The 26,748-nt window shown below is 49.8% G+C and overlaps 2 protein-coding genes across 3 annotated transcripts; both read left to right on the top strand.

Moving 5' to 3' along the window:
• Positions 1–1,356: 1,356 nt before the first annotated feature.
• On the top strand, positions 1,357–13,177 carry TAS1R1 (taste 1 receptor member 1). Its single transcript, XM_075060180.1, is given in 12 exon segments — positions 1,357–1,825; positions 2,883–3,189; positions 3,726–4,389; positions 4,392–4,510; positions 6,368–6,580; positions 7,210–7,248; positions 7,251–7,332; positions 8,879–8,971; positions 8,974–9,553; position 10,891; positions 11,521–11,600; positions 11,602–13,177. Coding segments are annotated over 12 exon segments (2,574 nt in total). The 5' UTR covers positions 1,357–1,592; the 3' UTR covers positions 11,765–13,177.
• A 1,860-nt stretch (positions 13,178–15,037) lies between these two features.
• Positions 15,038–26,441, top strand: ZBTB48 (zinc finger and BTB domain containing 48). 2 transcript variants are annotated; one of them, XM_032763809.2, is made up of 11 exons: positions 15,038–15,125; positions 15,480–16,184; positions 17,540–17,820; positions 20,011–20,122; positions 21,082–21,174; positions 21,813–21,899; positions 22,278–22,432; positions 23,127–23,263; positions 24,306–24,470; positions 25,037–25,125; positions 26,068–26,441. In XM_032763809.2, the coding sequence occupies exons 2-11, from the start codon at positions 15,483–15,485 to the stop codon at positions 26,362–26,364; spliced, it is 2,118 nt and encodes a 705-aa protein (XP_032619700.1). In that variant the 5' UTR covers positions 15,038–15,125; positions 15,480–15,482; the 3' UTR covers positions 26,365–26,441. The 2 variants fall into 2 exon arrangements, with proteins under 2 accessions (XP_032619700.1, XP_032619699.1); XM_032763808.2 differs by having other exon boundaries at positions 15,040–15,125; positions 15,446–16,184.
• The last annotated feature ends 307 nt before the right edge of the window (positions 26,442–26,748 follow it).

Here is a 26,748-nt window from a genome sequence, read left to right as displayed (position 1 = left end):
GCTCAAACCTAGAGCAAGGGGAGGACACCACTGTGACATGGAGAGCTCTCTGGGCTCTTCCCTGCACCTGCTCATTAATGCACAAAGTCTCCAGCACAGGGACCGTCTGTACTGATATGTCTTGTATGTTGTAGGAACCAAGAAAAGGCCCAGTTGCACGCTTTCCCCTCCTCAGCCTGCATTCCCCCTTATCTGCTCTTCTTCAAAGTCCATCCCAAAAGGGGAACTCATCCACAAGCATGTTAGCCCTGTCATAAACCCTGAAGCTTATGGTCAATGATCAGCTCTTAGTTGTCAAGTGCTGGCAGTGAACATGGCCCCTTCCCAGAAAGTTTACAATCTAGAGCAGTGATTCTCAAACTTTTTTTCCATGGACCACTTGAAAATTGCTGAGGGTGTCTGTTGGTGGACTACTTAATGATCTTTCCAAATGTTTGTACCGTTAGCTAACTATTGTAAAGTGCTTTGGATAAAAGTGCTACTTAAAAAAACTTAATGAACTTTTTGTGTTCTCAAATAAAAGCACACAACTCATATTTTAATATCAGTAGTGTTACCTTTCTAATGCAATGGATGTGCCCTCTCTTCCCCACCACAGCAGCCCCTTAGTTGAGGCTGGAAAGGAGGGGAGTCTTTCCCCTGCCATAGCAGCCACAGAGCTGAGGTTGGGAAGAAGGGCTGTCTCTCCCCGGCAGCTAAAGCCCTGGAGCTGGGGAAAGTTGCCTCTTTCTCTGGCTGCCACAACCCTGCATGTCCCAAATTCTCCCATCCCCTCTCCCACCTACCCCCTATTTCCCCCAAGGCCACTACCTCATCTTACGTATGTGCCTTCTCCAGGGTCCAGGCACCTAATTAGTGGAGCCATGCCTGCGCGATTCCACTAATTAGGTGGGTGGCCCTTCATTCTCTTGTGTGTCCAGGCGGACCACCTGAATGGAGCTCATGGACCACAATTTGAGAACCTCTCATCTGGAGTATACACATACCATATAGAGGAGGACACACTTATGATGGTAATTTATCTTTTATTACCTATGTGAGCCTCGCTGAAGAAGTAGTTTATTAGCAGAGATTCTGAAGTACATCACACACTGGCTTTCATCTCTTCTCCCTCCCTATTACACGTAGAACATAGTGCAACATGTATAGTAGTTACATCAAAACACTACTAAATGCCCATAACAAAAGCCCCACACAGCCCACTCTCTAAAACACTCCAACACCTGTGACCCTTGTTGAATGAAACTATAAAATAACTGCTCAGTTTAAAGTGAGATGGAGGTGGGAGAGAACCACTCTAGAGAGAGTATCCTCCATGAAGATCATGACCTAGTTAATACATGCCATTTCCCACTGACCCCAGGGTCTAGGCTCACCTGCAGGATATTACAATAGATAAATCCCTGGTTGGTTGGTTATTTTTACCTCAAAGCAAAACTTCCTCCCTTCCTGGGAAAGTGTAAAGTCCTAGTTCCTGGGTACATGTTATATCTGTTGCATTTGCATAGGCATAGGCTGTCTATGTAAATAGTCCAAGGTACCTTAGGATCTGAGAGTCTAGCATTGTCTGAGAGGCAATAAGTGTCCATTATATGCTTCCCAGCCCCTGCCCCAGAGAGCTCTGTACCAACAGCATGATGCTTTCTCTTCCATTCATTTTATATTTGTATCTATTGGCTCCATGTTATTGGGCTTTCATATGCCAGCACACGGGGCCTTCTTCTGAATTCAGGATGGATGGGGATTACACTATTGCAGGATTTTTCCGACTGCAGAGCTACTCAACAACAGAGAAGCCTAGACCGGAAGTTGACATATGTGACAGGTAAGTGAGAAGGGTAGGGCATGGGGCTGCAACAAATTCTATGTATCAGTACCTAGATACTACAGTCAGTATGGCCAAGCAGGGGGTAGGCTGTAATCACTGCTTAACATGCTGTCCAGTATTATCTCACTGCTTCCTTGTGCTCATGGTCTGTCTGCTAGATCCACCTGGGGCCTCTCATCTTATCCTTAGATTTTAAACCATTCTGTGTTTGTACAGCAACCAGTACAGTGGGGCTCCTGCAACCCAATACAAACAATAACAACAATACTATAGTGACCAGAACTTTAGAAATGCTGTTAGCCTAGATTAGACAGATACAAAGAAGGAAATCGTATTTAGCAGGAATAGAAACAGGAGGGGAAACAAGCAGGAAAAAGAGGTGGAACAAGAAGTAGGAAAGCAGATACAGGACAAAAAGACCCACTGCAAATAGACAGGAAGCTGCAACAGAGATGACGCATGGTGGCTGGGAGTTGGGGCATGCAGGGCTCACCTCTCATTAATAAAATGACAGTAGTCCAAAATATCACAGCTTAGCTGGTGTGACTGCAGCCATTACTAAAGAAAATCTCTGCTACAGCCAAGATCCACTCTGTGCCATCAGAGATCTGGGGAGATGCAGGTGGTTTCTTCTCTTGTGCCACCTGAGCAGGAGAAAGGGAGCAGAGCAGGGCTGTGAATCTGACCCACAGGATATTGCATAAGGGGTTGCTGATTAGGAGAGGGGCAATGGGGATTTGAACTAATAGGTACAATCTGATGTGTGTTGTGCAACACTAAATAGCGGCAACCTCAGTGTAACCATACAAAAAGAAAGATGTTTGTGCTGCTGGTCTCCTCATGAATCCCCTGTGAGCCATAGTACACGTAGCAGAGGGGGGCACAGACAGGTGAAGTGATTTGTCTAAAGTCACCCAGTTTGTCAGTGTTAGAACTCCAGGCTGCCTGGCTCTTGGACCACGTACTTATGCCAGGCATTGTCCAGAGGGCATCTCCACAATTCAGTGAAGCCTTCACATCTCTTGCTTCTGCAATAACACCTGTATTTCTGCAGAGCAGCCTCTGTAGACAGCCATGGCTACCACCTGTTGCAAGCCATGAGATTCGCCATTGAGAAGATAAACAACTCCAGCAGCCTCCTCCCCAATGTCACTTTGGGCTATGAGATCTACAATACATGCTCAGAATCTGCCAACATGTACGCAACATTGAATATCCTTGCCCAGAGCAGACAGCACCATGTGGAAGTGCTCAGCAACTTCACACACTACCAGCCCAAGGCTGTGGCTTTGATAGGGCCAGACAGCAGCCACTTTACCCTCATCACTGCAGCTATCCTGAGCATCCTCCTTATGCCAGAGGTAATCAGTACTTTGTCTGGAGCAATGCCAAATATATTTTAAGCAGTACGGTATCTATGGCAGGGTCAAACAGAGGTATTGATTGGGGTAATACTGATTAATCAGAAGAAGGGTAGGGAGTGAGCTTGTGGTTTGGGGTGTAGGTGGCTGGAGGATCAGTGCTCTGAGCAGGTGATGTGACCCCTATGGTCCTTTGTGGCATGTGGGACTCGGTCTCGGTGTGACTCCAGCAGAGGTTAGGCATATTCCTAGCACTGAGAACGACACGCAGTCATGCTGCTTACTTGATTGTTTTTTTAAATGTGTGTTGCTGCAGCCACCACGTCCATGTGCCCTCCAAATACCAGTCCCCTCACACCCACAAGAGTCACAGTTGACGCTGGTTCCTCCTGCCGGTATCGCTGCTCGATGCCAATCGCCCCCCTCCTCCTCAGGTAATCACTGTTCAGCACTGACCTCCACACGGTACCAGTGCCCATCCCCTCTGCACAGTTTCCCAGCAGGAGACACATCCTTTCCCTCATTCCCTTTTGCAGATTAGTTACGAAGCCTCCAACAAGATGCTGAGCCTGAAGCGTGCCTACCCCTCATTCTTGAGCACCATTCCCAGCGACAGGCTGCAGGTTGAGGCTGTAGTGCTGCTGTTGCAGGAGTTCCGGTGGAACTGGATTGCGATGGTGGGCAGTGATGATGCCTATGGCAGGAATGGGATAAAGACCCTGCAAGAGGTGGTGGCTAAGAATGACATCTGTGCTGCCTACCAAGGAATCATCCCCACGAAGGGGGGTGCCAGTAGCCCAGAGCTAAAGGAGATAGTTAGAGTCCTCGTGAGGACCGGGGTCAACGTCATTGTCGTCTTCTCCAATGTGGACAGCGCTAAAGACTTCTTCGACATGGTGGTTCAGGAAAATGTGACGGAGAAGGTGTGGCTGGGCACTGAGGCATGGTCTCTAGCCTCGGCAGTCTGGAGCATCCCTGGCATCCACAGAATTGGCACAGTGATTGGGTTGTCAGTCAAGCAGGCAAAGCTTCCAGGATTGGAGGAATTTGAATGTGCCCATGTGAATTCAGAGAAAAGTAACATAGCCACATGTGCCCTTGATTTGGGTGCTGACAGGAGGGGTGACAGGAGCAGCAATGAGAGCACCAGCCAAGGCTGCAATCAGATCTGCACAAGGTGCCACTCACTCACTTCAGCGCCCCAGACATTTGGACCTCCTTTAATGTGTATTCGACGGTGTTTGCTGTGGCCCACAGCCTGCACCATTTACTGGGTTGCTGCTCGGGAGCGTGCAGCAAGGACAAAGTCTATCCCTGGCAGGTGAGTGGGTCACGGGGAAAGGCCCCCCTCTCTCTTGTACAGGAGCGAGAGTCTTCTTGTGTGAAGCTGCATGGGGGCAGCCCAGAGCTCAGGGCAAGTTTGATTATGCTATAGTCAGAGGCAGGGGGCTGGAAGTAGAAAGGAGCAGAAGTATAAGTATCTAGCAGGATGAGCAGGTGCCTACCAGCTCCAAGCTCTACCTGCAAGCTGCATGCCATCAAAGCACCAATAAGGTTTCAAGGCTGGTGAATTGAGTCCCAGAACAGGCCAGCACTGCCCTGCCAATGGGCCTTACCCTGCTCTGGAGAGACCATCTCTAATCAGAAGAGAGGATGGTGTGATGGGTTGCATCACAGAAACCCTCTTGGGAGCTGCCACCCAATGTGCCAAGACTACTTCTACCCCTGCCTTCCCTGCCAGCTCAGGACTCCGGCACCCTGTCTTGCTGAGCCAGACACACTCGTCTGCTCCAGCACAGACCCAGGGTCTGAATTACTTGCTCCAAAGCTGCAGGTTTACCTGAAAGCAGCTCACAGAAGTGTTCTTGTCTTTAACACTCTGATGCCCAACTTCCAATGAGGTTTAAACCCCCCTGTATAAATTGTTTTTCCTCTATAACTAACACTGATAGAGATGCACAGTTGTTTGCTCCCCCAGGTATTAATACATACTCTGAGTTAATTAATAAGTAAAAAGTGACTTTATTAAATACAGAAATACATAGGATTTAAGTGGTTCCAAGTAGTAACAGACAAAACAAAGGAAGTCACTAAGCAAAATAAAATAAAATGCACAAATCTATTTCTAATCAAACTGAATACAGATAAGTTGGTCACCAGTTCCAGAATTTTCCCTTTTACAGATTAATCGTCTTTTAGCCTGGGTCCAGCAATCACTGCCCTTTGTTCCAGTTTCTTTCAGGTATCCTGCGGGGTGGAGAGGCTCCCTCTTTAGCCAGCAGAAGACAAAATGGAGGGGTCTCCAAAGGGTTTAAATAGACTCTCTCTTGTGGGTGGAGACCCCCTCCTCACTCCTATGCAAAGTCCAGCTCCAAGATGGAGTTTAGGAGTCACCTGGGCAAGTCACATGTCCATGCATTACTCAGTTTTTACAGGTAGCATCCATTATTTACATACTACCTTGAATGTCCTCAAGTAGACTTCTTATGTGGATAGGAGCATTCCAAGATCCATTGTCCTTTAAGTGTTTATTGATTAGATACTTAATTTCAACATTCCTTTCTCCAGGAACTGACCAAATGCTCTACTAAGGTTATTTAGAAATCAAGCCAGTACACAGCTAACATTCATAACATCGAATACAAAAATGAATACATGCATACAAATAGGATTAATACATTCAGTAGATTATAACCTTTGAGATATGTTACATGGCATATGTAGCATAAAACACATTCTAAGCATATTTCCATGAAGCCTTATGGGAGGTACCGTCACAGATGGATGGTAGCTGGGGACCTCAGACACCCGGGTTCAGTACCCTGCTTCCCTATAGACTGCGTGCGCCCTTGGGATGCCACTTAGGGTAAAATTTTCAAAAGCCTCTAAGTGACTTAGATGCCTCCATCTCTTGAAAGTCAATAGGACTTAGGTATTTTTAAAAAAATATACCACTAGTCTCTGTGCCTCAGCTCTCCATCTGTAACATGAGGATAACAGCACCACTCTGGCTCCAGGTGCTGGGGGAATTCATGAGAAAGAGGACAGCACCAAAGACATGGACCCTCCCACCCTGTTAAGGATCTAATCTATCACTGACGAGGGTCTTTGCCCAAAAGGTTGAAGCTGCATGTTGGAATCTTGGGTCTTTTCTGTCTGTGGCCTTTTTGTTTTCCAGCTCTTGGAAAAAATCAAGCAGGTGAATTTCACTCCGCAGAAAAGCTAGGTGCATTTTGATGCCAATGGGGATCCCCTGACAGGCTATGACCTTGTCATGTGGAAGTGGACTGGCCAGACCTGGTCTTTTGATGTAATTGGGTCTTTCCTCCAAAACCCAGACAGACTGAACATTGGCCAGGCTGGACTCCTGTGGCATACAAAAGATAATCAGGTAGCCAGCATTTGAGCTGCATGCTGGGAAAGGAGCGGCCTCAGGATAGTAGGGCAGTAGCATCAAACAGGGATTTTCCTAGCATTACAAATAAAACAACCTCCCCTTATTCCTGAAACTTGACCCTGCATAAAACTTTGTGTCCCAGGGCTTGGGGGAGCAGAATCCTACAGGCCAGGAGGGGCCTGCCTCACCACTCCTTCTCCTGCACTGAGTCATATTTAGTCAGGTTGGCTGCATCATCATGGGTCTTTTCCATAGCAGGGTGAAGCTGGGGTGCTCAGCATCTCAGGGTGTAGGCTCCCTAACAATGAGGGCTGGTGGTACAGGGAACAGAGATTTGACAGGCTCCTGCTTGCATCTTAATTTTCAGAAAAATCTCTCTCAGGAAGAATCATGCCAGGCATGCCCTTGTGCTGCCCCTGCACACTGCCCTGCTCCTACCTGCAGTCCTGACCCCTTTCCTGGACATTAAGGTGCCTGGAAATATAAAGTGCAGCCCTCCGGTGGGCAGCCTGCACCAGTCCCAGGAACTCAGCTTTGTTCCATCTGTGCTGTTTCCTAGCTGGCCCTAGCTGCGATGGGGGCTTGCTCTTGGCAGGCCTGACCCTTGCTGTGCTTTCATCTAGGTGCCTGTGTCCACTTGCTCAAAGGTGTGCGTAAAAGGAGAGAAAAGAGGTTGCAGCTGGGGCTACATGAATTCTGCTTTAACTGCGTGGCCTGCCCCACAGGAACCTTCCTGAACAGCAGTGGTCAGTAGAACATGAGGCAGCTCTTCATACGGGTCACAGCCAAGGAAAGCTGGTTAATCTTGTCCTGCCATTACTGTGTTCCTAGCCTATGCACCAGGCTCCACACTCCTCTTGTACACACTTACTCCAGCCCTTCTCTATTCTCCTTACTTTCTCCTCCTCCTCCATCCTGGCTGCAGCAGTTTCCTCTTCTCCCCCTCATTCCCTTTCCCCTCCTGTTGCAGGGCCTGGTGACTAGCGTTTGAGATACAAATGGCCCAGTGCAGCTTGCTCTCTGACTTCTCCATTTGTATAGCTCTCAGAAGGGCTGCAGTGCTGTGGGTATGTAAATACCAGGTCTCCCCCCAAAGCACCGAGTGCTGGCTCCAGGGCACTCCTGGCTGGTGCTGGGAAGCTGTGGTTTCAGATGGTTGCCGGGAATCAGATGAACAGGTGAGCTGAAGCTGCCTGACTCCTCTCACTGTGAGCTTTGGGTGGGGGAAGCAGGTGTGACAGCTGCTTCCTGCCCACTGTTGCCTTTGTCCCACTGGCAAGGCAGGCAGGCAGACAGACAGACCCAGAAAGAATGAACAGCACCAGGTGGCAATAAATATCAGGATGGAATTTGGTTTGTGGCAAGTTGATGGTGCTGGAAGCGATATGAAAATGCTTGGATGCCGGGGGCCAGGTGGTGCCTAGGGCTGACTGCAGGATTATCTGATCCCCGCTGTGCCAGCCACAAATACAAACCTATGGCAAGAGAATGTCTTCAACCCCTTCACTCTCGCTCAGTAGATGCTAACAGACTCCATGTCCCACTGGAGCATGAGCTTTGGGCAACCGTCAACAGTGAAGAGGCTTGGGGTAAGTTACTCCGTGGCCTGGCCGGGTGAACACCCCGGCACCTCACCTACAGTTGGAGAAGAGAGCAGCTGTTGCAGACATGCCAGCCTCTGTGAGGCTGTTGCATCTGCTGGAACCCTCATCACATGTTCCCCCACCCAGACTAGCTGCATGAGCTGTGTACTTTACCCCAACCAGGACTCCAGCTGTGACCGAGGTGTTCGGTAAGACTTAGTTCACCCAGCTAAGCCACAGCAGCTGCTGCCCCTGACTAAGCTGGGGGAAGCCATGCTGAGAGAGGCCACTCTGTAGACCAGAGCTCTCCCATTCCAATTCCTTTCCATGTCCTGCCACAGACACCCCAGTGGTCCCAGAGGTCCATTAACGTCACCATAATTGCACCCACTCGCTCTATGGCTGAGGCCTTCGCGTTTGTCACCTTTTATACTGTCTCACTGAACCTTATTTGGAGGCGGCACACGTTGATCCCAGGTCATTAAAGATCCTAAGGCACTTTACATAAGGGCTGTGTTGTTATCCCCAACATCTGTGCTCCACCCCAGAGGCAGCTGCGTCCCAGTGGTGGGTGATCCCTGTACGCAGCTTGTTCAGTGTTTTGGGATCCTTGGAGGCATGAGGTGCTATAAGAAGGCCAGATCATCATTATCATAACCAGTGTGGTGTGTGAGCAGCATCTCAGCTCCTCCATTCCCTTCCTTTGCAGACCTCTACAATTGCCAGCCCTGTGGGACAGATCAGTGGGCCCCAGTGAGGAGTGAAATCTGCTTCAGTCGGACCACTGAATTCCTGTCCTGGGCTGACCTGTCTCCTGGGCCCTGCTGACTGGCATCACACTGCTGTTGCTGCCGCCGGCAGGGACAGCAGCCCTCTTTGCCCAGAACCTCACCACGCCAGTGGTCAAGTCAGCAGGCAGCAGAATGTGCTTCCTCATGCTGGGTGCTCTGATCTGTGCCTGCTGCAGCCTCTACTGCTACTTTGGGGAGTCCACCTGGCACACGTGCCTGCTGAGGCTGCCTGTCTTCTCCATCAGCTTCACCATTCGCCTCTTGTGCATTGCAACCCACGTCTTCCAAATCCTCTGCATCTTCAAACTGGCCTCTAAGTGGCCTGCCTTCTATAGAGCCTGGATGAGGCACGATGGACCAAACCTGTTCATCGGAGCCTGCACTGCCGCCCAGGTGGTGATCTGCCTGGTCTTACTCAGCACCAATCCCTCAGTGCCCAGGAAGGACTACACGACGTTTATGATGCTGATCATCTTCCAGTGCTCGGAAGATGACGCTATATGGGGACTGCTCTATAACACACTGCTCGGTATCTGCTGCTTTGTCATCAGCTACATGGAGAAGGACCTGCCTGAGAACTACAATGAGACCAAGTATCAGAGGGGTAGCCGTGTTAGTCTGGATCTGTAAAAGCAGCAGAGAATCCTGTGGCACCTTATAGACTAACAGATGTTTTGGAGCATGAGCTTTCGTGGGTGAATACCCACTTCGTCAGATGCATGTAGTGGAAATTTCCAGGGGCAGGTATATATATCTCACTGAGGACCTGTCTGGAATTGTGGACTTCTACTCAGACCCTATGCCACCAGCACTCCAACTATCTCCGTGACACCATGATTTCTGAGGAATGCCCCATTCATCTCAGGGCAATTTCGGCAACTTCTCACTTGAAGGACCTTGTCTGGGAATGTTGTGGACTCTCTACTCAAGACGACCCTATGCCACCAGCACTCCCAGCTATCTCGTTGACCACCACTGATTTCTGAGGAAGCCACCTTAAATGGTCGCTATAATGTGGCCAGGGAGGTTGAAGTGCTCCTACAGGTTTTTGTATATTGCTGTTCCTAAATATCTGATTGTTGTTTCACTTTATCCTTTTCCGTAGGTACTGTCCCAGTTTGGCCGATGTACATGCAGAGGGCATTGCTGGCATATGATGGCGGTATATTACATTGGTGTGCGATGTGCAGGTGAATGAACCAGTGTATGAGTGTGGCTGATCTAGTTAGTTCCTGTGATGGTGTCCACTGGTGTAGAATGTGGGCAGAGGTTGGCATCGAGGTTTGTTGCATGGATTGGTTTCCTGAGCTGGAGTAATTACTATGGTGTGGTGTGCAAGTTTGCTGGTGAGAATAACTGTTTCTGGTTGTCAGGTTGTCTGTGAGCGAGGATTGGCCTGCCACCCAAGGCCCCTGTGAAAGTGTGGATCATTGTCCAGGATGGGTTGTAGATCCCTGATGATGCGATTGGAGGGGTTTTTAAGCTGGGGCTGTATGTGATGGCCAGTGGAGTCCGTGGGTTTCTTTCTTCGGTTTTTGTCTTGCAAGTAGGAGGCTTCTGGGTACACGTCTGGCTCTGTTGATCTGTTTTCCTTATTTCCATCGTTGGGTATTGTAGTTTAGAGAATGCTGAGTGGTGGGAGATTTTGTAGGTGTTGGTCTCTGTGTCTGAGGGGTTAGAGCAGATGCGGTTTGTACCTTCAGTGCTGCTGTGACAATGGATCGGTGATGTGCCCGGGATGGAAGCTGGAGCATGAACGGTAGGCATATGGCGTCAGTAGTTTTTTGATATCGGTGGGTGAGGTGTTTAATGTGACCCATCCCTTATTTGCACCGTGGTGTCTAGAAAGTGGACTCCGTGTTAGATTGGTCCCAGGCTGAGGTTGATGGTGGGGTGGAAGCTGTTGAAAATCATGGTGGAATTTTTCCAGAGTCTCCTTTCCATGGTCCAGATGATGAAGATGTCATCAATGTAGCGTAGGTAGAGAAGGGCGTGAGTGGACGAAGCTGAGGAAGCATTGTTCCAGGTCAGCCATAAAAATATTGGGCATACTGTGGGCCATGCGGGTGCCCATAGCAGTGCCACTGATCTGAGATATATATTGTCAATCAAATTTGAAATAGTTGTGTGTGGAGTATAAAGGCAACAGAGCTCAGCAGCCAGTTGTGCTGTGGCATCATCAGGGATACTGTTCCTGACAGCTTGTATTCCATCTGTGTGTGGATCTTTGTGTAGAGATCCACTACATCCATGGTGGCTAGGATGTGTTTCTGGGAGGTGACCAAATTGCATTGTAGTTTCCTCAGGAAATCATGGTGTCACGGAGATAGCTGGGAGTGCTGGTGGCATAGGTCTGAGTAGAGAGTCCACATATCCAGACAGTCCTTCAGTGAGAGTGCCGAAATGCCTGAGATGAATGGGGCATCTCCAGGATTTCCAGATTTGTGGATCTTGGGTAGTAGATAGAATAACCCTGGTCGGGGCTCTGAGGGTATGTTGATTTGTTCCGGTGTTAGTGTAGGGAGTGTCCTGAGTAGATGGTGCAGTTTCTTAGACCAAGTGCCTCACCTGCAGCCTGCTTATCAACTTTGTTTGCTTCATCGGCTTTCTCACCACCTATGTCTTCTACCAGGGCAAGTACCAGGGCCATCATTGTGCTGTCCAACCTGTCCACCCTCTCCAGGATCTTTGGAGGCTACTTCCTCCCCAAAGGCTACATCATCCTCTTCCCAGCAGAGGTCAACACCACTGAGCACTTCCAGATGTCAATCCAGAGTTACACCACGAAGAGGAGCTTGGACTGAGCCCACGGGCGGGGGAGCAGGGACACCTTGGGGTTTATATGGGGTGGGTGGGGGGAGGTCCCTCACAGCTATTGATCTGTGCTCTCAGCCTCCCAATATGGGGGAAGAGGGTGTGACAGAGATCTGTGCAGGGGGCCTCTAGCAGGAGCTGGGGATGAGATGGGGGGGTGCAGAGGGGTGGAGTGAGATGAGCTCAGGCCTGTGACTACTTGCCACCAGTAATTGGTCCTGCTGGGCTGTGAGATGAGAGTAGCTGTGTGGGATTGGGGCAGCAGGGAAGGGCTAATGAGCAACATGCCCTGCCGGGGGGCACATGAGAGCATGCTGCCCACATGAGGGCTGTGCTGTGGGAGGTGGCAGCAAGAACTGGAGAGCCTCCACATTGAGCATGGACAAAGCTAGGCCCAGGGCCCTGCCTCAAGCCCAGCCAGCCTGTGGGATCAGGGACAACTCAGCTACCATGCTCTTTGTCTTCCCTGTGAGTGGAAGGCCGGCCCTGTGACAGAGCTGCCTGCAGGGTCCTGTGCTGGGCATGGAGGTGCTGACCCCACAGCCCGGGGGGAAGGAGTTTAGGGGAAGAGCAGCGAGGTCAGCCCAGGGCAGTAACACTTTGCTCTCCCCTTTCGCGGCTCCCCCACACCTCCAGCCCTCCAAGGGACAGTGCTTCCCAGAGCCCCATCCACATGGGTCCTGCCACCAGCTCCAGGGCTGCACTTTGTGGCAGCACAAGACTGGCTCCATGAGCTAGTGCACATCCTTAGCCTGGCTCCCACTGCTATCCCCTGCATGGCATCCTCACAGCCGTTTAAGATGGCAGCGCTGCATGCAACCTGCCCAGTTCCAGCCTAAGTTGCAGATCACAGACCTGGAGACAGCAGCAGGTCCCAGGGTCCAAGACCAGACTGCTGTAGGGTATGGGGAATGGAATGGAAAAGAGGCACAAAAACGGATGGCACAAGTCATTCTACAATACTCTGTCCTGGCTATTAAACACCTAGGCCCAAGAGACAGATCTGGGCTTCTCTTTTCTCCCTACTAAACGGATGGAATGCCTAGTGAGTGGGACTGAGTGGGGAATGGGATCCCCATGAGCCTAGCACCTCGGAACAGAGGCTCTTGATGATTTGCTCATGCCCCTGGAACTGAGTGGCCTGATGGTCTCTCAGGCTGGTTACCCAAGAGACATGAGAAGGCTTTGTAAGCTCAAGGTGGAAAAGGAGGGGCTGAGCACACTAGCCAGCCTAGGATAAAAATACCCCTTTTCTCTTGGGTACTGATGTGGGCAGAGAGTGGGGCTGGGAATATGCTGCTGCTTCTCAGCACCAGGACCCAGCACTCTCGCACAGGCTCATTCACTCCCACGGCCATATGGGACACGAAGCAGAGGTAACTTACATAGTGGGCACTCAGATCCAGTCCAGGGAGAGCTGTGCTGTGATCCATTGTTTCCATCCATTTCAGCAGGGTTGTTCAGGCACTGGGGAAGCTCATGTGCTGTGCTCCTCCGAGGAAATCATCTTGCACAGTGTTCATTATCCAGGGATCCAAAAGCACTAGTCACTGGTACGGATACCATCATGCTCCTTCTCTGACAGATGGAGGTTGAGGCACAAAAAGGAGAGACACAGGCCCCAGGTCAGAGTCAAATGTCACGTCGCCCGAGGGCCAGGCCAGCGCCTCTGCACTAGACCACACTGCCTTGAGACAGGATGGCATGAACGAAAGAGGGGGGAGCACCTGCTATGTCCAGCTTGCTAGTCATGTCCTAGGACGCAGGCTCTTCTTGACTCTCCAGCTGGACTAGTACTTGCTCCTCTCTAAACATCATTATCACGCCGCAGAGCCTTGCAAGTGGAGAAACAGCCACACTCATTCCCTGGCACCAGATCGAGGCAGGATGGGGATCATTAGCCTCTGACAAACAGAAAGTCACTTCCATGTAAACATGAAGATGAAGCACCAGGGATGAAGTGGAGCCTGCTGGCTAATGAGCATCAGAACCGTTTACAGAGCTCTGCTCATGGCAGCATCTGGCTGCTCTCAGCAAGGCATTTGCAAGAATCCTTCTGTGGTGGTTCCTTCCATGCTGGGGACCCCAGACTTGTGCCCTGTTGTTCAATGTGACATGAATCTGCCACAGATTTTTACACTGCAGAAGGTATGGCAGCTGGATGGTGCCAGCCATCAACTTTATACCAGGTTTGGGCCAAACAGAGCCAGCAGGGGTCTGCACTGAGGGGCCAAGTGCAGTATACAGTGACTCCTAGTCCCAGCATGCAATGCAGCCTCACTGCCTGGATAGCACCTCTGGACTTGTTTCACCATTGCCATGCACCTTGTGTCATCATTCACACTAATGCAAAGAGAACATAAAACGCTTCCATTTCAATATGGCACCATTCCACCCTTTACGCTGGTGTAATGACCACACAGGCTTCAGGTCTCCTTCTCCCTCTGGGACAGTCTTGGCGGGCTGCATCTCTGTGTTAAGGATGGGGCATCTGTAATATGGTCCACTATAGGCAAGAGCAGTGTGCCAGTAACCTGCCCCATTCCTACAGTGCCCACGGTGTGGGGGTTTGCTGTACTCAAACACATAAAACATAGAGCTTAAGAACAGCGATTCGAGCCAAGAGAGTCGTTGCACAGAAGGGTCTCCTAGCACAGGGCCAAAGCCACACAGACCGCGAACCTAACCGGCCCCTTCCGGCACTGGGCGCGCAGACAGCAGCCCCCCGGGCGCAGTTCAGACAGCGGTGCTCCCAGGTCGGGCCAAGCGCAAGGGAGGAGCAGCGCTGGAAGGAAAGGGCTCCTGGAGCAGAGCCTTGACCCCAGCAGTGAAAAACAGAAGCGAAGAGTCCTGGAGAGGAGACTCGTGCCCCGTCCCTGCTCCGCTGGCAGCAGCCCCGGCCAAGGCGGAGCTGGAGGCTGCTCCTAAGCCCCGCGACCCCGAGAAAGTAAAAGCCAAGGCCCGCGATGGGAAAGGCTTTGGCAGCGCAGTGACTCCTCCGCCCAACGGGCGCTCCCACGGGGCGAGCGCTACTGACCCCGCTTCTCACCCGGGGCAGCAGACCGAGCTGGGAGCAGACCCCGGCCGGCCCGCCCGCCACCTCAGCTAACAGAGACACGTCCTCCCCGGCCAGCGTCCCGGGGCCGGGACAAAACTCCCGGCGCCAACCCTCGCCCCCGGCCGCGCGCGCTGCCCGCCCCGCTCCACAGCGCCCTCAGGGCCTCACCGGCCCCGCCCCGCGGCCCCGCTGTGTCGTCACGTCCGGCGCTTCCCGAAGATGGCGGCGGCCCGGTTCGTGGGCGCGCGGCTGTAGTAGCCGCGCTCGGTTCCCTGTCGGGACCCCCCGGCGAGGTGAGGGGACGTTAGCGGGGAGCGGGGCGGGCCTGAGGGGGGCCACGGCTTCCTCGCGGGGCGGGGCGGGGCGGGGCGGGGCGATGTCTGCCCCGGGCGGACCGGACCGGACCGGACCGGGTTGGGGGCGATGTCTCCCCCCTGGGGCGGGGCGGGGCGGACCGGACCGGCCCAGCCCGAAGGGGTTAGGGGGGCGATGTCTCCCCCCAAGGCGGACCGGACCGGAGCGGAGCGGAGCGGACCGGGGGTGGTATTTCCCCCCGGGGCGGACTGGAGGGGACGTCTCCTGGGGCTGATTTCTTTTCTGCCTCCCCTGACAGCCTTGGCCCTAGCGCAGCTGGCTCACCCCTGCAGACCATGGATGGCTCCTTTGTCCAGCACAGCGTCCGCGTCCTGCAGGAGCTGAACAAGCAGCGGGAGAAAGGCCAGTACTGCGATGCTACGCTGGACGTAGGTGGGCTGGTGTTCAAAGCCCACTGGAGCGTCCTGGCTTGCTGCAGCTGCTTCTTCCAGAGCTTGTACGGAGATGGAGCCTCCAGCAGTATCATTCTCCCTGAGAGCTTTGCGGAGAGCTTTGGGCTCCTGCTGGACTTCTTCTACACTGGACACCTCGCACTTACCTCAGAGAACCGGGAGAAGCTGCTTGTCGCTGCCAAGGAACTTTGTGTCCCTGAAGCTGTGGAGCTGTGTCAGAGCTTCAAGCCAAAATGCTGTGATGGCAGTGATCTAAACAACCATTGCCTTCACAAGAAAGGTCCTAGAGACGATCTTAATGGCCATTTAAAGCAGCCAACAGACTCAGATGGAGAAGAAGCTATCAAAGCAGTGTCTAAACCTAATGTTGATAGTGAAGCCAGCCCCAGCTGCTGCACTAGGAGAGCCAAACTAACCCAGGGACCAAGTGGGAGCCCATCTCTTCTTAGGGAAAGGCTTAAAAGGGCTGTTAAAACAAATGCACTGAGCAATTCAGGTGAAGTAAAGAACACCCAGGAATGTAAAGAAATAAAAAGGCCGCCTAAAAGAGGAGGCACTGAAGACAGAGGCATCAGCAATGAGGTGGTGCGTGGAGCATGTCCTAACAGGGTTTCTTTTGTGAACTAAGAAACTACTCTCCTTAGAACTAAAGGTTTAAAACTTGAGGGAGAGATTTGCTCCTGAAAACTGAGTATCAAGCACATGGGATGTGTCTGCTAATCTTCTTAACAGAGCACGTGTTATAAGAGGGCAAGGATGGTGGTTTAAGCACAGGAGTGGGACTCAGGAGATGTGGGTTCTATTCCTGACTCTGCCACAGAATTACTGTGTGTCCTTGAGCAGGTCACTTAACCTCTCTGGACCTTAATGTTCCGCTGATCTGTAAAGGGAGGAAAAGGTTTACCTACATCTCAGGGACATTGAGGCTTAATTGACTACTATTTGTAAGTACTTTGAGCTCCACAAATGGAAGCTACTAGAGGAGTACAAAAAAGAAAACGAGGAGTCCTTATGGCACCTTAGAGCCTAACAAATTTATTTAGGCATAAGCTTTCATGGGCTATAACCTACTTAGTCTCTAAGGTGCCACAAGGACTACTCATTTTTAAATTTTTTTTTGCTGATACAGACTAACACGGCTGCCACTGAAACCTGTCACCATACAGAGTACAAAGTATTCAATACTTTTCATATTAATTAGCTTGTTTAGTTTCCTGGAGCAAAGCCAACACACCTGCAATTCTTAATGAGTTTGTGTATTAAAAAAGGAAGAAACTGAACATCTTCAATTAAATAAGTACTTTGGCTCAAAGACCAGATGAAATTCCATTATGAAATTATTTTAAGGGCACTGAACAGAAATACCTGCTTGTGCAGTGTATATTGGCTTTTTGAGAGTCAGTATTGCAGAAGGCTGATGAGACAAATGCTGGCTGGAGTTTGAAGAAGGCAGGGGAACTCTGATGGCTAATAACTATTTCTGTACAGGCTAAGATAATGGATTCAGGGTGTTGGCAAAGACAGGGAATGATTCCTCTGAACAGCAACAACAGAGTTTAGTTAGGTTTTAAAAAATTAAACTAGTCATGAAGCAGCTTACATCAGCTGCTTCAAAAGATACAGAAATGCTTGTCAGGAGGAGTGTGATTGGGTGAGTATTTGGGGGTGAGAGAGTTATCATCTTAAAGCACTGGAACAAGCTAAACACATCCAGTGGTCAGACTCTGCCCTTTGGGAGTTATCGGGAGATGTTCTTAGTCAAATCCACTAAGTTTTAGTTATATTTTCCTGAAAGCTTCTTATTCTCAGACCATGGTGCTGTCCACAAGCTCCAGAATTTAGCTGACTTGTATGATATTGCAGTGCTGCTGTAGATACAATTTCTTGTTCTGTCTAAGGTGTTCATTGAGTTAACGTAATGGCTCCCTGTTCCATCGCAGTGGGAAATGCAGGTTGTTCAAGTCTCTGATGATGTAGCAGCAGAAGATGATGGAGAAGTTCATGAGGAAACAGGTGAAGATTACATTCCTGAGAAAAAGACACTGAGGACCAAAAAGAAATCAAATTTGGCAAAAAAGCCTAGCAGTTCGGAGCCTGCAGGGAATGCTGGGCTGGTAGAGGCTGAGACTCCTGGGAACAGAAAAGGTACAGCTGTGCCGGTTGAATGCCCCACATGTCATAAAACCTTCCTCAGCAAATATTATCTAAAAGTGCACAACAGGTAAACATTCTGCTTTTTATTCCTGTACCTTACTCATAGTAAAAGGGACCTGTGCCCTGACTGGCTTCCAGCGGGGCTGGGCTGTACAGAGCAGTAGTGCTGAGTAGCTGAACGTGAGCTCATTTCTGAACTTAAACATGCAGGTTTAGGGTATGAAATAATAGTGCTGGGAGGCAGGCAAGACCTGAGAGAATAGTCTGCCTGTAGGAGTCTCCTACTTGTTTATAGAAAGCTACAGTTCCAGGATGAAAACCTCCTGGGGTACTGAGGATCTTTGCTAGAAAAAGCTCCTAGCCCTAGCATTTCCCATCTGCCTTTTTATGTTTGCAGTTGGCCAGGGGCAGATACCAGTAAGACCCTCCATATAGACTCCTGGAGTCACTTTTTGGCATAGTGACCCTTTCAGCACTGACTGGGGTACTGGACCCAGCTAGCTGTTAGGGCTTCAGTTGGAGGTGAGAGAAACAACTTCTTGAAAGATGCTGAATTTGAGAGTCTGGAATGTCTCTAAAGCAGGGGTGGGCAAACTACAGCCTATGGGCCACATCCGGCCCGCCAGCTGATTTAATCCAGCCCTCGAGCTCCCGCTGGGGAGCAGGACGTGCAACTTGCTGCGCTCCAGCCAGGCAGTGGGGTAGGGGGTCACTCCATGTGCGCGTGTCGCCGCTCTCGGAAGCAGCCGCATGTCCCCCCTCCGGCTCCTACGTATAGGGGCAGCCGGGGGCTCCGCACACTGCCCCCGCAGTTCCCATTGACCAGGAACTGCGACCAATGGGATCTGTAGGGGCAGCACCTTTGGATGGGGCAGCGCACAGAGCCACCTGGCTGCAGCTCCTCATAGGAGCAGGAGGGGAGACATGCTGCTGCTTCTGGGAGCTGCTTGAGGTAAGTGCCGCCTGGAGCCTGCACCCTGACCCTCTCCCATGTCCCAACCCCCTGCCCCAGCCCTTATTCTGCTGCCATCCTCTGAACCCCTCATTCCCAGCCCAGAGCACCCTCCTGCAGCCCAAACCCCTCATCCCCAGAGCCTGCAGCCCCAGCCAGAGTCTGCACCCCAGCCCATACCCCCTCCTGCACCCTGAACTCCTAATTTCTGGCCCCACCCCACAGCCCGCACCCCCAGCCAGGTCCCTCACCCGCTCCTGCACCTCTACTCCAATTTCATGAGCATTCATGCCCCGCTATACAGTTTCCATACCCAGATGTGGCCCTTTGGCCAAAAAGTTTGCCCACCCCTGCTCTAGAGGTTTGAGTAAATAATGCATCTCAGGCCTCTTCCACTCACAAGTCTGGGCTGGAGAGCAGTATCGCTAGAACGGAGCTAACAGCTTGTCTGTGTTGAGGGGCTGTTTCGGGGGATGCAGCATGGGAGCAGATCTCAGTGCAAGTGCGGAGGAACTGCCACCTGTTAAAGTTTGGTCAGACTCTGTATGTGGAGCTGCCCGGACTGACTTGCTTGTTAAAAACAACCTTAAAACAACCCTAGAGCCAGAGTGTGAATGGGGCTCTTAGCCCCATAGCAACAAGTGAGAAATACGGCGTAGGGCTTCAGAGTGGTGACTGATGCCTAAGGGAGATCTAGCCCACAATAGCAGCAGGAGGAGGGAGCCCCAGGTTCCTTCTTTAAAATGCAGACACAGCTCTGTGATGTCACCTCAGCATTTCCAATCTTCACCTGCAGCAGGTGGGTGGGGGTCAGCAAGCATGACTGAGATGATTGTTCTGGAGAAGCCAAGGGAGTAGCAGACCACCTTCCTAAAGGACAGCATTCAGAAGGGTCTCCTAGGATTTGAAGCTGAATTCTAAGAACTTTGACCACACATAATGTGTTGGTGTGAACAACAATTGAACTATGTTGTCCACTGGCTGCAAATGAGCAGTGCTTCACTAGCCTCTCTTAAACTAGGCTGTGAATGGGCAGTGTGGACCTGGAAATGACACTGAGTCTAGTGAAGGTTGTTGTTCATGAAGCCTCTCAAGCCACAGGACAGATTTGGCTAATTGTGAAAATAACTCATTGTCTCTGTGAGTCTGCTTCTCCAGTGTAAAACAGTTCAGACTACTAGCATCCTGGCTCTAACTTGGGATCCTGTTGTGTGAGTGGCTCCCTAACCTGTCTCAAGGAAATATTTGCTGTTGCTGTTAAAGACTGAGAATTACAGGTACTCTGTTTGTTTGTATTCCTTTTAGGAAACACACTGGAGAAAAGCCATTTGAATGTTCCAAATGTGGTAAATGTTATTTTAGGAAGGAGAATCTGCTGGAGCATGAAGCTAGGAACTGTATGAACCGTTCGGAGCAGGTACTTCTGGGAACTGTCAAGGGAGGAGCAGGAGACAGCAGCTGTTAAATTGCCCAAACACATAGCATGTCTACAGCCACTTGCTTTGTTCACTTCTTGCCTAGAGCTGTAACCTGAGCTGTCTGTCCACAGAAAGACTTCTCTTGGGGTGCCGAGTGCTAAGAGCTTGGGACTAGATCCAATATTGGGAGGCTGGAACAAAACAACTTCTCTTTAGCTTGAGGAGTTTCTTTAAAGTGGGACATGGTGTGCATCGATGCTCAGTGCTGTGCTGGGTCTGTTACACCCACTGCCTTTCTGTGCTGATGGGAAGTTAGCACAAACGCTGACAGTTTAGACAAGGATGTCTCCCTCTGGCAAACCAAGGCCATCTCACCAGGAAATAAACACAGGGCATAGCAGGAAAACCTTACATTAAATTCTATGAGTTTGGCCATTTTGCTGGGCAATTGGGAACATGAACAGAATTAGAGCCTCCATTGCAGCCTCTTAGAACCAAGATCAACCTCAGCCATTGAAATGCAAAATAACAATGAAACTGTGTCATCTATCCTCTCCTGTCTTGCTGGTGTATGCCAGTTGAGCTTGCTGCTGAAGGGTGTACCAGTCTGGTGTGGGCCTTGCACAGAGACTTGCAGCAAGAAAGCGTGGATTGGCACAGCATGTGTAGTCACCACTTGCTTTGGTTTGGGTTTTTGGGACAAATGTTGGAGTTTGGTATAACCAGAATATTCTGACTGTGTAGTATAAAGAGGACATCATGTTTACATACCAAACAGTGTCCTAACCACATTCCGAGTAATCTGCATTCTGATACATACCTGTTTCCTATGCCAGCTTCTTTGCTCTATCTTCCATCCCCTTTGCCTGTGTCCTTCTTTTCTTGCCTTTCCATAAGCAGAGCTGTTTCTGTACTGAAGGGTCTGGCTGACTATCTTATCTGCTCCTGTCTTTTTCAGGTTTTCACCTGTTCAGTCTGCCAGGAGATATTTAAGAGGCGAATGGAATTACGGCTGCACATGGTGTCGCACACAGGAGAAATGCCTTACAAGGTCAGCACAGTGCATTCCTGGGAATGACGGGGAGATGCTATCATGAAAAGAAAGAGGGGTGTGTGTGCAAAGATGCCTTTCTATTCTGGGGTTGAGGGACTGACCCACCCAGCCAGGCCTTGCACTGAGAGCATGCACCACCATGTGGCAGTGACTCAAGGAATTGGGCTGGTGCTGTGGCCGTGCGTTGGTCACTGGGCTGCTGCCTACACCTTAATTCTGGAATATTGTTCTGGTTTATTCCTTCCTTTTATGGCAGCTGCATTTATCCTGTGTCTTAGAGTGCTGATCCCACTGATCCCTTCTTCCTATCGCTAGACCATAGCTGTGCTCCACATATCACTCATCTTCTTGATAAAGGGGGTGTGCCTGGTAGGGGAACATGCAGACAGAGCCCAAGGGGTATAGCCTGGGTGCGAGTGCCGAGGGTGTACCTGGAGCTTAGGGGGCTTGCCTGGTTACATGTTGTAAGCAAGTGGAAAGGCATTGGGGACGGATTTTGTCTTACATCATTTCTCTTCTTTCTGCTAGGCCAAGCCCCTTTGGCCACTCTGCATTAGTAAAACCTTAAACTCTTCTAACTTGGTAAGTGCTTTGGAAATGGCCAGAGGCTGACTCTTGTCTCTTATTTATTTCAGTGTTCCTCCTGTGTACAACAGTTCATGCAAAAGAAGGATCTTCAAAGCCATATGATAAAGTTACATGGTGCTCCAAAACCACATGCGGTAAGGAGGGGCAAGGCTAATGTGGGGTGGGCAGAGTTGATGTTTTGGGGGTAAAACATGGAATGGGTCCATGGCAATCTTGGGTTATTACTGAGGGAGGAGGGATGCTCGTGCAGTGGCGGCTAATCAAAGGATCCTAACCTTCATCTGGTCCTAGTGCGGTGTGGTGCCAGGCAAAGAACAGCAGCTGGGCTGACTCTGTAAGTTAGAGGCTGGCACCCTCTAATCCTTATCTGGAGGAGACCTGTGTCCACCAGAGGCTTGGCCTGGGCTTAGCTTTTGCTCTTGGCTGTATTATCTGGGAAGCCAGTTCCCTGAGCGTGTGACAGAACTCCTGCTGTTGGCCTCTGATCCTAATCCCTCCCTATGGACTTATAGTGCTCTGCCTGCTCCAAATGCTTCCTGTCTCGAACGGAGTTGCGCCTGCACGAGGCATTCAAGCACCGTGGAGAGAAACTTTTTGTCTGTGAGGAGTGTGGGCACAGGGCTTCGAGTCGCAATGGCTTACAGATGCACATCAAGGCTAAACACAGGTAAGGCATGGGAGGGTTCCCGGGTCACAAGTGTTTGCACATTTTTCAGCCCCATCTACTGTCTTTCTTCCTTGCAGACCTGCTGATCTCTGGAACACGTTGCAGGGACCAGTCCTGCAGCGGCCAGAAGATGAACTAGGCAGAACGGGGATAGGCATCCACCCCCCTTTAATGGTCTTTAACCCTTGAGAAATAGTACTGCAGAAGGCCAGTACTGCCTCTTCCCCTAGAGCTATGGCTTATCCATATGCTGTTTGCAGTTTGTGTGGCTTCCTTTGGCTCAGTCTGTTCATTGTCTTTGGAAGCTGATCAGGCAGTGACTGTATCTGGCTTCATGGTGTTCTTTTGGTTACTGACACATTTCGTCAGTGTTTTCTTCATGCTCCCTATCAGTATGGGGTCCCCAGGACTAGCTTTAATGTCTGAGGGATAAGAGACTCTAGCTTCTGCTCTTCGTACCTGTAGACTAGTCTAGGATGTTAATCGCAGTTCTTGTACCTCTTCAAGTCCTTAAGTGTTGAGAGAGGTTTGAAACAGGATTGAATTCGGGAACTTTGGAACAGCTGTGAAAGCTGATTTAACTGCCAGGAGTCTAACCCTTCTCACGGAGATCTGTGGGTAGGGGTTGTTCCCCCAACCAAAGAGGCTCTTCAGGACAGGAACAAACTGAACATGGTTCTCATTGTTCTTCCAGAAATGAGCGCCCCTATGTGTGTGAGTTCTGCCATCATGCCTTCACCCAGAAAGCCAACCTCAACATGCACCTCCGCACGCACACAGGCGAGAAACCTTTCCAGTGCCACCTCTGTGGGAAGACGTTCAGGACACAAGGTACAGATAGCGTCCTTTGCTTGGCCTGCAAAGCTGGCTCTCATTCCAGCCCCTGGAGAGCTCCACTGCCAGGGCCCAAGCACTGAATGTGTTTGTCTTAACTCCAGCCCTGAGTGTTACCTGAGCAGGGGGTGTTCTAACGGGCCTGACCACAGGTCCTGCTGGTACTCTGCCTCTAGCAGCAGCCATACTGGATACCTTCAGGGGAGGGTTGTAGTAAGTTTGCCTTAGCACAGTTCTTTCCTGCCCCCTTTGAGCTCATACTATGCGATGCTGCCTCAGGAATAGGAAAACATAATAGAATCTAAAAACTCTTATCAGCTGGAAGGGAGGGAGAAGTGGTCTGTGGTAGCCAGACAGTGTGGCAGCTGCTTTTCTCCCAGATTTAAAAGGCCAGCTACCAGAAAAGCAAGCTGGGAAATAGCAACTAAGGGAAGAGTTGAAATCCCCCTCCCATCTTTCTGGATGTTGAGGCTCTAGGAGCAAAAATGTATCCCAATGTTTTCGGAAATCTGGTATATTTTAAGAAGCTTTTTAAAAAAACAAAAACAAACAAAAAAACATGTATCGAAAGTAAAACTTTCAGCTGTTTTCCAGACATCGGTTGTGTCCTCTGCTCAAAGTTGACCGCATGTCATGGCCGTGCTGAAGTAGATTTTATAGGTCTATCCTAGCACCTAAATAACTTCTGCAGATTTTTTTAAGATGTTACATATTTGTCCTTTTTGAAATACATTTGCCTCCTCCCCAATCTGTCCCTGCAGTGAGTTCCAAAAGTTACTGCATTAAGCTATCAAATTAAATTTACTTATTCTTTTATGCCTGGACACTGTGGAAGGGAGAGGCTGACCACTCTTCCCAATACCCTTAACTGAAACTATAAAAACAGTGAATTCCCATTTGCATCTTTTCTAAAAACTCTTAAGAAAATAGTATCTGAGGGCTGTGCAGTCTCTGTAGCGAGTATAAGAAGAAATGGCAGCACTCTGTGGTAAAGTTTCTGTACATGAAGGATAAATTTCCTGTCTCTAATCTGTGTTAGCGAGTCTGGATAAGCACAACCGCACACACACTGGTGAACGCCCCTTCAGCTGTGAGTTTTGTGATCAGAGGTTCACAGAGAAAGGGCCCCTTCTGAGGCACATTGCTAGCAGGCATCAGGAAGGAAGACCACACTTCTGCCAGATCTGTGGGAAAACATTCAAAGGTAAGGCCCATTACAGCAATGCTGCTGCATCCTCCTGCACAGGAGTTCTGAGGGCTCTAATTTGCCTTGAGCCTCTTTGTCTTAATTCATAGTGACCATGCAAGTGCTAGTCAGGGAATTAGGACATTCTGTTTGCCTGCTGTAGCAATCGGAGTGACTGTACTCTAACTCTTAAAACTGTTTGCAGAACAGAAGTAGATCCAGCATTTCTGTGTTTTGTCAAACAGTCTCTTGCAGGAATTCTTATGTCCATTGCTGATGCAATATTCATCGTGGAGCAATGGGTGAGTAGGAAGGGGATAGAACACTTCTCTTTCAAGCTTTTCCTGTGACTTAGCTGGCCAAGTTTGAGGCTTTAGTACAACTCTTCAAAAAGGAGTCTCCCTTTCACCATGTCCTGAGACAGCAGGATTGTCACCATGTCCTTTGCCATAGTAACATTTCCAATGTAGCTCAGGCCTATGATTGTTTAACTCAGGGACTCTTTGTTGCAGTGTTCAGCTCATGAACACGTTGCCATATTCAGCCAAGTGGCTAATAAATGGTTTCTAACTTTCCCTTCTCAGCTGTTGAACAGTTGCGTGTCCATGTTCGCAGACATAAAGGAGTGAGGAAGTTTGAATGCACTGAATGTGGTTACAAGTTCACTCGACAGGTATGGGATTTTCCTAATTCCACTTGCAATGAGGAAGTGTACTGTAAGCCTGGTTGAGTCACTAGCTTCCTGTTTGCAAAGAAATGAAACACATGGGGAAACAAAATTAGTCTTATAAAGTGGTATATTTCTTCAGGAGGGAAAACATGGGGGTCCTAAACTGAAGCATGTTCACTGCCTGTTGTAGACAAGAATGCAGCAGAGCAGTACTTGGAGTATCTGAGCTGCTGGCCACTAGGGCAGGGTGAAAAGGGCAGTGCCAGTTAGTGCCCTGGCTCCTTTAATCAAGTTTTCCCTCAGTAACCCCACCAAAATCTCATCTCATTTACTAAAAGCACAGTCCTGGGCCGGGGGAGAGAGGAAGCAAAGGAAGAGATTTCTATGGACAGGTGACACATTACACTTGGATAAAAACCCCAAAAGAATGAAATGCTTTAATGAGTATTTGAGGCAACTTAAATCCAGTGTGAAATACGGGCCTCTGCTCTTTGCTCCCACCCTGGGCCTCTCTTTCCTACTAGCTCTGTCTGCCATTCCCTCTCCACAGCTGGAATCTGCTCCTGCTGTGGGGCCACACTGTGGCACTGCTTTGCAGCCCAGCCCTAAGGAGAAAAGGCTAAGTTACCACCTTCTCTCTTCTAGAGGAAGTGTTGGGGAACAGAAGTTTTTATGGAAGAGCTACCTTGTCCTTGCCTTCTTACCTGTTGCCATTTTCCCCCTTCCTATGGCCTTTTTGGGGGAGGAGGTCTGTTCTCCCACTTGTGTGAATTTACTGTGTGCATTTATTTATTTCGCTGCATGTTTTCTCCACCCCTAGTGCTAATTAGACCCAGCTTTTTAGCCACCAACATTCCTGCACCCTGGACCTCATTGCCAAGAGGAGGCTCTGCTGTGCATGTTTTAGGTGGGTAATGATGGACTTTGATTGCTCTTCTTTTGAAGGCCCACTTGAGGCGTCACATGGAGATTCATGACAGGGTTGAAAACTACAACCCCCGGCAGAGAAAGCTGCGGAACCTAATCATTGAGGATGAAAAAGCTGTTGTGATAGCACTCCAGCCCCCGCATGAATTGGAGGTGGGGCCTGCAGAAGTCATTGTGGAATCCCTCTCTCACAGCTCCCTGGGTGAAGCAATCCCTGTACAGAGACTATGTTCAAATGAGACCTTCTCTATGACCGATGTTATTGAACAATCTCTTATCATTACGACAAGGATCCCCGAAGATTGTGAAACATAGCACTTATGTCCTTGTACACACCTTTCCCTCTCAAAAATAAATAAAATGAAGTCTTAAGTTGGACTAACTGTTCACAAGGACTTGATGTTTGTTTCAAAGCCTACATTCTCAAAAGTCCACTGCCTTTTACTTGAAAAATATCATCCTTGTACTGAGCTTTAAGGGGGTGAGGAACAGTGTCTAGTTAAGTGCTGAGCTGGTAGAAGGGCACAAAATAGGGAGTTGTCAGCTTGCATGTTAATGAACCAAATGTAAGTAAGTGAGCAGAATAAATCTCCCCTGCGTGAGGGAATAAAATATATTTCAAGCTCATGTTTAATACTGTCAGCTACCTTTCTAAGGTAAGAAAGGAAAGTTGGAAAGATACTGCCTTTTACAGACTTG

Source organism: Chelonoidis abingdonii, chromosome 23 (assembly GCF_003597395.2).
Source record: "Chelonoidis abingdonii isolate Lonesome George chromosome 23, CheloAbing_2.0, whole genome shotgun sequence".
NCBI lineage: Eukaryota > Metazoa > Chordata > Testudines > Testudinidae > Chelonoidis > Chelonoidis abingdonii.
This window is presented reverse-complemented; position numbering and strand designations above follow the sequence as displayed.